This window comes from Zonotrichia leucophrys, chromosome 2, assembly GCF_028769735.1.
Source record: "Zonotrichia leucophrys gambelii isolate GWCS_2022_RI chromosome 2, RI_Zleu_2.0, whole genome shotgun sequence".
NCBI classification, from domain to species: Eukaryota; Metazoa; Chordata; class Aves; order Passeriformes; family Passerellidae; genus Zonotrichia; species Zonotrichia leucophrys.
In genome coordinates this window covers 124833266-124843070 of record NC_088171.1, presented here as the reverse complement: position 1 = coordinate 124843070, position 9805 = coordinate 124833266, and the positions used below count along the sequence as shown (strand labels likewise).

At 43.0% G+C, this 9805-nt stretch overlaps 1 protein-coding gene across 1 annotated transcript; it reads right to left on the bottom strand.

The window, feature by feature from the left end:
• Nucleotides 1-4230: 4230 nt before the first annotated feature.
• LOC135444517 (fatty acid-binding protein 5) lies at nt 4231-9417 on the bottom strand. The gene is made up of 4 exons (XM_064706279.1): nt 9221-9417; nt 6324-6496; nt 5262-5366; nt 4231-5146 (listed from the first exon to the last, which is right to left on the bottom strand). The coding sequence occupies exons 1-4, from the start codon at nt 9294-9296 to the stop codon at nt 5096-5098; spliced, it is 405 nt and encodes a 134-aa protein (XP_064562349.1). The 5' UTR covers nt 9297-9417; the 3' UTR covers nt 4231-5095.
• Between the last annotated feature and the right edge of the window lie 388 nt (nt 9418-9805).

The window sequence follows — 9805 nt, the reverse complement described above, 5'->3', positions numbered from 1 at the left end:
AGCACTCAGAGCAAATCCCAGTATCAGACACTGCCTTACACAGTTTAAGAGATAGTATTAATATTTTGCCTTAATTACACTAGACAATAAAATAGGAATAATTCCTACAGGTATACTCTATTGCTACTTATAGAATTAAATTGCCATAACAAAGCCTGGTCATAATTTCTAGAGTGAAGAGTCAGTCTGAGTTGCCTTCAGCCCGACTTATCATGCACCAAGGAGCCTTGGTACTCTAGGAGTTCCCAGAAACTCCCTGTCATGGACTCTGTGCTCAAGGTTTCCCTGGAGGTCAAGCCATGCAGGCCATGCTACCCTGAATGCTTTTGAATTTGCTGATCACCCTAGAGGGCTTTATCCCAGCCCCAGAAGACCAAGCCACACACATTCATGCCACACACATTCAGGCCACAGAACACGACTGCCCCTGGGGTGTGCAGCAGCACCTCCCTGCCTTCCCAGCTTTAAAATTGCACTCCATTTTCTGTTGGACACTTGCACTGCACAGTGAGCTCACCCTTAGGTAACACGTTTTCTGAAGGTAGACTCGGTGATTTCAAGCAGGAATTCCCAAGGGAAGCAGATGCTCTGCCTGGGGGAACAAAAAGTCAGGTCCTGGATAAGTGGTATGCATGGTCCTCAGACTGGGATATTTGTCTTCTGGTATTTAATTTCAGAGTGCACATCTGTGATTAATGACAAACTTCTTATTTATTTTAAAATGTCAACAATACTAATTGGGATTCAGCAGATTTTTGTAGGATATTATTTGAAGCTGGTTCTAGGTTGCATGTGTTGTAGAAACTTTACATTTCTTCTGAAACTATAATGAAGTTCAAATGTAAATACCTTCAGAATATAATTAGGACCACCTGGGAGAGAGAATTGATTTTGAAAACATTTTTGCTGGAAAGGAAACCAAATTCACTCTTGGGAGCAGGGTCTCTCATAGTGTTTCCTTTTCCTCTGAAATAATAGTATGAAGTAAAGCCATTCTGGGAAGTGTCAACAAAAACTTAATTTGATGTACAAGGGCTGAAAAGCCAAAGCTGGAAGAACCATGGGACAAAAATGTGTTTACACAGATGCTGGATTTTCTCCAAAACCTAAGAAAATATTGCTAAACCCTCTCAGGGCTGAACAATGGGACTGAAATTAGGCATCAAAGAATAATTAATATATGTTAACTTGTTCCCACCCACTCTCACACTGGCTTTTTTCCCCCACGATCACAAATAATCAACACAGTGCAAAGGTTTCTAATCCATTCATTGTGCCAGCACATACTCAGGCAGGGAAGGAATCACCAGCAAAGGTCTGAGTGGAACTAGTCTGCATCATGGTTTTTATTTTTGTTAAACCATTTCATGTAGAATATAAACAATATGACAATATGGCACTTCCTTCATAGAAATTAGTTTTAAGCATTATTTTTTTGTGTAAAATCTGAAGATATCTGAGCTGGAGACTTATCCTCTGGTAACCAGCTCAGGCACAGACTGACACCCCAGGCTGAGCTGAAATGGGGCTTCTGGGCAGAGACCCAGGTTTCTCTTAGGACCCTGAGAAATATTTACAGGGCACTTATTTTCAGCATTTCACCTTAATAAGAGTTACTTTGAATGGACTGCTTTATGAAGCCACAGAATTCATAGGACATAATATTACCTAGAAGTAGATAAGGTGGTTTATGCAATACTAGATTTTTAAGTCTTAACCCGAAAAAGAAAAAAAAAGAGTGCCTATTCAATGATTAATTTGCTTTTCAGATCTTTGAGTCTCAGTTAATATAGCCCAAGTGGCCAGTGGCAGAGCAAAACTGCCTTCCTACACTTGATCTTCACACCTGAAGAAATAAGCACTCTTTTTTCTGGACAGCTGACAGCTATCAGTCAAACCATATTCTCAGAAAACTGAGAGGTTTCCTACCCTGGACCTTGTTTATTAAAAAACTTTGATCTGGAGGGCGTGTGTGAGGTAGGAAGGGGAGAGGAAGAGGAAAAGCCAGTGTTAATTACAGAGATTGCAGGCAGAGTAGGATAACAATTCTGAAATAAATCATAATACCAAACCATAACAGGAAAATCCTTAATAGTCTGAGCATTATCCAGAGCCAGTACAAGCTCCACAGAGCACAGTGCCATTTCGTTAGTGTTCCTGGAAAGCTCAAACAAGACACTTCCCTAATGTGGTGGAATATCAGATATAAATTACTCAACAACTTCATTTTCTACTCCTTTATCCCACCTCACTACCAAAAAACTCCACCTGCCCACCCACTCACCAGCAAACAAACAAACACATCAACAGCAGCCTCTTCCTTGTAAACAGCATCAAAACTACATCAATTTGAGAAGCCAGTGAGATTTAAAGATATAAATTGGATACTGGCCATAACTTTAAATGAGTGTGTTTTGGACATAGAAAGTGCTTCTCTTTCAGCAAGTTCTACTTGCAGCTTCCTTTGCTAAACATCATTCTTTCATCCCTCCAAAGTACTTAAAAAAACATGCACTAAAATGTGACAACAAAGCTTGTCTCCTCATTTATTTCTTTAGCATTTTAAAGCAGACCTGGCTGAATAATGCACAACTTCTTTTTCAGTTCTACTCAGAAGTCTTATTTTCTGCCTTCATGTGTGATACAGTGAAGTACAGCTATTCAAATGTCAGGACAATTGGTGGGTTTGCACTGATGGGAATATTGCGTGTATAAACTCACGAAGAGTGAAGCTTTTTCCTAGTATAATAAATAATAGGAGGAAACTGGGAACTAAATATATTTTCAAGTCCTGAGCATTATAAATGTTAGCTTGCAGTATTATAGAACAATCATCATTTTTAGTGTGTGGTCTAATCTAACACAAACAAGTTGTATACATGGCAGTTCTGGGTCACAGTACACTTACATTGAAGCTGCTGGCAGCTGAGGCTGGAGCTAACATCAAAATAAAGCAAATAAATATGTGAGACTAAGTAGTTCTGGAGAATTAGCTCTAAAGAGTTCCAGTGTCCTCTTGATCTGCCTCTTATCGTTGGTCAGCTTCTGTGCCCAAGATAACTTGTGTCTGCCAAGAGCTCTCGTAATGTTTTACTTCCATTTAATGTCAAAGTGTCACTTCCATGTGCAGTCTTTCCATCATCAAGGTACTTTAATGATCCATCTCCTTCATCAGGCCACCTATTTTCATGACATTTGTGGAAGAATAGTTATCTTTGGGACCTCTAGGCTCTACTTCACATGTGGCTGAATTTGGAGAGCACAGATACACAGACTTTATAAGCCTTTTTTCCAAAGGAAATCACTCTAAAAAGACACTCTTCTGCCTTTTGTTTTACAAGAAGTGATCTCATTGTAATCAAAACGGATGTCCTAGAAAAGACATTGGACTGTTTTTCCATTCAAATGGAAGATAAACAATTAACACTACCCAGGATCAGGAGTAAACAAAGCATGGCTAAGTGATGGACCAGTGACCTCACAGGAGGCTTAATGCCCAGCTGAGAGCAGCAACACTGTCTCTTTAGGAAGGGAGACAGGATTTTCATATCATGCCTCTTGCTGTTCAGTGTGTTTCTGATCTGAAATTTGGTAGGTCCCTTATCAGAGCAGTTTGTTTTCCATATTACTTCTGTGGGTAGATTCCTTCTATTTCTAATGTCTGTGTAAGACTGGACCCTCTATCTTTGGGGTTCATATTAAAATGAGGAGAAATGCTACTACAAAATGATATGGAAAAGGACAACCCAAAAAGGAGTCACAGAAAGAAATTGCAAGAAATATTCTCCAGGGAGAAATGCTTTCAGATGACAGAGGTAAAAGGGATGACAGTGTAAGCAGTCATAAAATTATGAAAAAGATAAATGATCCAAAATGATGGGAAAAGTCACTTTCTATGGTTCACAGAATGAACACAACATAACAGATTTTTCTATTTGAGTGAGCTCAGTAATATGATACATGCAGCTGAAATCTCAGAAGTAGAAATTGATTCTGCAATGACAGATTCAGCAAACAGGACCTGTGCAATTGCATGAGCCCCCAGGCTCCTGAGTTCATGGAAACCTTCCTGTCACCAAATGGTTTCACTTTTAGGACATGCTTGTCTGGTATCACAGAAATTCACCTAAACCTTTTAAATTTTTGTCTCATCTGACATCTCTTTGGCAGAAAAGTAGCATTATAGGCTCTGTTTCCCAACCAGTATAAAAGTAATACTCAAGACACTGATATTTCTGATTATTTATTATGGCACTTCAAAGCATATATGCTCCATTGCTAGGTGTTTCAAACAAGTTAAAAAAAAAAAGAGGTTTTAGGCAGTATTTCAGCAACTTTGGTTAAGAATTTTTAGAATGTTACTAGACATTGGAATAAGAATTTTGCTAGGAAAAGTCTTCTTCAAATAAGGCTTCTTTTCAAGAAAGTGTGTATGTGCTTGCTTAGATTTATCATGCTCATTGGCTTACTGGTATATCTTGAGATTAGGAAAACTTGTCCTTATTTATTGAGAAATACTGTGGGTATTATATATTAAGAAAACTGTGGGTATTATGTATTGAAATTAAGAAAACTGTGGGTTTGAAACACAAAAAATTCCAAACTAATCCTGAAAATTCATTCCTCTACTTAAACACCAATTTAGTTTCTCTCCTATTTATACCCACACAATTCTAGTTACTTTGCAACATGGAAGTTAGAAAAAATCTTTGAAGTTTGGGCTGTGGAGTTGTTTCAATTTCAAATTTTACTATCTTAGAAAGTAGGAATGTTTGTGATATATTGGCTTGTTTTGTGCTGAAGGCAGGTTGTACTAGAGCCTAAAACCAAAATGGGGTTGGGTTTTTTGAAACCTCACTTAAAATTCCACTAGTAACAATGTTTCCACTTCATATATTCAACAATTTTATTTAATAGCCTAAGTTCAGAATAGTTACATAATAGTTACATCACGGCCTTTAAAAAGAATTGCACTCAGCTACTCAGTCCATTGAAATACTAGAAAACAGGGAAAAGGAAAATATGGAGTGAAAAGGATCTCTGTCCACTGAACTGAGTTGTTTGCAGCAAGTTCCCACTGAACCTGAAGATGTCCTCATGCCTTCTGGTAGACTCTAACACACTTGACACCATTCATGTCACACTCCTAGAAGATAAAGAGATTCATTTATTAATTTAATTTACCTCTCAGTGCAGACCAACATGGAAAAAAGACACGTTAGGAGTTACACTTGGGGGTCAGAAAGTGGGACTGAACTCACCACCACCAATTTTCCATCCACGAGCTTCCTTGTTATTGTGGTCTTCTTGCCATCCCATTCCTGCTCTTGGAGCAATGAGCCATCATCTTTTAAGCTGACAAGGGTCTGAAAGAAAAACCTGACCATCAGTGTTTTCCCCATGACATTTGGGCAGCATCGAGGCTTTTCAACACTTTATTCCAAAAGAAAGATTCCCACCCCAGGTCGCTCAATATTATTTTATCATTGACAACTACAGAGCCAGAAATTATGTTAAACATTTTATCAATCCTCTTCTTACAGTAACTAACTCACTGCTCATTCACTCACTGCTCTGACACATTTCTGCATCAGACAAACATTTGACAGCATCCACAATTTCAATTAACAGGAGCAGAAGATGTTCTCTGTTCATCTCTTTGTTACATGAGCTTTGAGCTTTTGTGTAGCATTTATCTGATCTTGCAGGAATAGATGAACTGAGAGTGTGTGGCTGGAGGGAGGGGGATGATAAACAGAGCACTCACAGGAGGAAATGAGATATAGCCTTTGCTTTTTCCCTGCTTTGGGATAAATATTCTCCCTTCTAGATGCAAGGAGAAACTCTGCCTTCTAAAACTGGAGTTTAGTGCCTGTAATTCACACTGTTACCTTACTGTCTGCGATCCCACCCCACACTGAACCAGGCTCTCTTGTTATGCAAATAAGAGACAGAGCAGCAAGGTTAACCCTAGGGCTGAATTGCCTCTGATTAAACATCAATGGCATTTTTTCCACAGGCTTCAAATGAAGTGGCATTTGGCTTTAACAGGGATTTAGAGGTCTGTTAGTTTTACTAAAAAAATGCTTCTGCTACAAAATGAAAACAGCAAAATACACAAGACTATTGATTTCAGCACTTTCCCTCTTTGGAATGTGCTTAATCCATGTTAAAAAAAATATTTCATTGAGACTTGGAGAGACAACTGCTCATTGAATAAAGCACTGTTAGTGTGGATGTTAAAAGTGATTTTAAAATAGCATCTCCATTTGTAAAACACCCAAAGAATTGCCTTTTTTCATCAGAAAGTCTAGTATACTGACCTGAGTTTTCCTACCATCTAATGTGTTTTCTTCAAATTTCTCACCAAGCTTGAAGCTGAACTGTGAAGTTTTGAAGGTGCTTTCTGTTTTCATGGTGATGGTGTCCCCATCCTGAATAATGTAAACGTCTGGCTTGGCCATGCTTCCCATTTTTCTCATGGCCATACCCACACCTGCAAGGCACAGAGTGTCACAAAGTCAGTTAAACCCTGAGGCTTAGGGCCACACAAGAATTCAAATACCTAATTCCCATTTAATTAGGCACTTAAGCACACTTGAGAATCAAAGCTCAAGAGCCACAAAGAAAGAGGATGTTTTAAATTTTCCACAGATGAGGAAGGAAAAAAGCTTATTTGCAGTTACTCTTTTGTTTCCTCAGAGAGCTAAAGTTAAATTCATTTTGCCCTCTAGAGGATTTCTAGATATCCCAAAACTCAGCACTGTTTTTTTTTTTTTCAAACAGAAATAAATAGCAAAAAGGAAAACAAATACAAATGCTTAAACTAAAATAAAATTGCTCTCTTCAAATTCTGAACACAAAAAAAATCTACAAGTTATTTTTATTGACAGATTAGTCCACTTTATTCAAACTTAATAAATACACTTAATTTGTACACCATTGCAAACATGCCATTTTTAAGTAAATTCCATATTCTACATCCTGTTTACATAGTATGGAGTTGTGAATTAGAAAATCATTATCATAAAAAATAGTGCTTACACACACATGCAAAAGACAGAGAAATGGAGAAATGAGCAATTTGCAAATGGCTGAAAATTCATGATCTGGAGACAGCAGCCCTCAAAACTCTTCAGATTCACCCTGCTTCAGCCCCCGCATGCACTGTTTGGGGGATTTGCTTGAATCTTTTTGATCTGAAGGATGAAAATGCAAATAAGAGGGCAGCAAGCAACCAACATGACTCCATCAAACTGCTAAGAGCATATCAGAACCATGAATTGATATGCAACCAAATGGAGCAGAAAACACCACCAAGTCAGTGAGTGCCTGGGTTCTGCAACTGCTGTAGTTACAAAATGCTGCCAATTATCAGCACAGCACTCCCCTGGCATGTGGAGGTAAGGACTGTGTCCTGAGAGGGAAATAAAGCACTTTCCAGACACTGCTTCTCCAGACTCAAATGAGATTCCAGGACTTTGCCTTAAGCTTGAGTTCACAGAGAAAAAACAGTTATCCTCAGTCCAGCTTTTCTGATCAGAACTGGAAATTATTGCCACAGTAACCTCCACACACATTCTGTTGCTATAGTCCAGGCCAGAGTAATCAGGGAGTTATTTCATCAGCTACAGCTTGGGATCCAACTAAACAGAGATGAGCTGCATGTCTTCCATATGGCAAGAAGTGAAATTCCAACTTCTTTGTCCTCAAATGTTCTTTTGCACAGAATGAGCAGAATCTGCGTGATCTCATTTGTGGTGTATCAATAGGATCAAAGGCAGAGAGTTTCACAGGCAGCCAGCAAGGGTGAAATCCAGTAAATGACTGGCTCCTAAAATGTGGCTTGGTATAAATTTAATTGCCTAAACCATAAATGTAAAATGGAAAAGTGACTGGGTTTATGATTTCAATCTAAAACAAAACAACAGTCTGGTGCTGCCTACACATGGGAGGTGCTCTGCAGTTGCAGCACCTAATTTCTACTTTGAAGTTGCAACTTGGCACACGCCTAGGTCTGGCCATTGGACATCAAGGCACCAAGGCATCCTAATCCATGGCTCAACCAAGCCAAGCTTAAAATTCTTGAATTTCCTCCAAAGTCTCCCAAAGAGCTCAGTCCGAAAAGGATTTCTCATGTCATACCTATCACATACTGACAGGCCTCTCAAAATATAATTATAGCCACCACTGTCTGCAGAGCGCAAATGCAGTGATGCTTTTTGTATTTTATGTGAAGAATGCAAGACCTAAATTCCTTCTTCTCCCGCTCAAGACAAGCCTACATCTTCTGCCTCTTGAGAAAATATCATGGCTTTCATCTGTGAATAAATTGCAGAAAATAATAGTTCCTGGGCCATATAGACACTGCCAGGTATCTATCACCTGTCAGCCAGGATGCTCACAGGAAAGTGGTAAATCAGAGCTTGCAGATGAGGCTCCTGGTCTGTTGGGTGTGTTCTTCATCCGGTAACTTCACGTTACAAAATGTAGGGCAGCCTGGACGCAGGGATAACAAGCCAGGACCATCCCCCAGAGATAAAGGTGTGACTACCCGCAGAAGAAAGCAGGCAAACAGCCTCCGGCAGGGCAGCCGGTTACCCACAGCAGTGGATCCAGTTCGGCTTTCCCGGGAGGAGACACCCAAGGTGACTCGGCGGGGAGGCAGCCCCGGCTCGGCAGGTCTGGGTGCTGGCTCTGGGCGACCCAGCGGGGCCGCCGCCCTCGGGCCGGGGCAGCGCCGGCTCCCGCCCGGCATTAGCGCTGAGGGAGGGGCGGGCCGGCCTAATCGCAGCCGGGCTAATGCCGGCCCTGCGGAGGGAGGGGGCAGCGCTGTGCGGCGGGAAGGTGCCGACACCTGCCTCACAGGCAGCGGCATTACCATGCAGAAAGGGTCGCTGACATCTTTGGGGCGCGGAGCCAGAGGCGGCGGCTCTCCCGCCGGGAAAGCTCTGCTGCCGGCCAGCGCTCCGTGCCCGGAGCCGAGAGGGCGCGGAGCCCCCGGCGCTGCATCCCGGAGATTCCCGGCATCAGCCCCGCGGCCGCCGCCCACCCGCGGCTCTCGGCCGGGCCGCGTCCCACCATCGGGCCCGGCTCCGGGACCGCGTTCCCCGCGGACCTTGGACAGAGCCTCGCCGGCCGGCAGCGGCAGCACATCCCCGGGGCGGCATCCCGGCATCCATCCCTCCCTCTCGGGGGCGGGGAGCCGCCGGCTTCTTACCCAGCTCCTTCATGTACTCGTCGAAGCCCTCGCTGGAGATGAGGCACCATTTACCCAAAAACGCGTCGATGGCCATGGCGGCGGCACTGGAGCTGACGGCGTCCCTGTGGAAACGTGAAGGCAGGAGGACGGGCTGCAGCGCGGCCGCGGCCGCCTTTATAGCCGGGCGGGCAACATGTGCTGCCGGCAGAGCCAATGGGGCTCCGCGGCCGGCCCTTACGCCGGCCGCCGGAACAGTCCGCCGCGGCAACGGCGGCTCGCAGAGCGGGCCGCCGGCCACTCCCGCCACCGCCCGCACACACGCTCACGCACACAGACTGACACACCACGCGGACGACGGCAGACACTGCCCGACCTCGCCCGCACACACGCAACAGGGACACACAAGGCAGACAGACTCACATCGCAGACACGACAGCACACACACGCACGACACACACAGACAGGCACAGCCACACACCAGACACACTCGCACACACACGACACACACCAGCACTAGACCACACAGAGGCAGGCACGCTCACACACAGACACACTCGCACACTCATACGTGCACTCACATGCACAAATAGACACACACACACA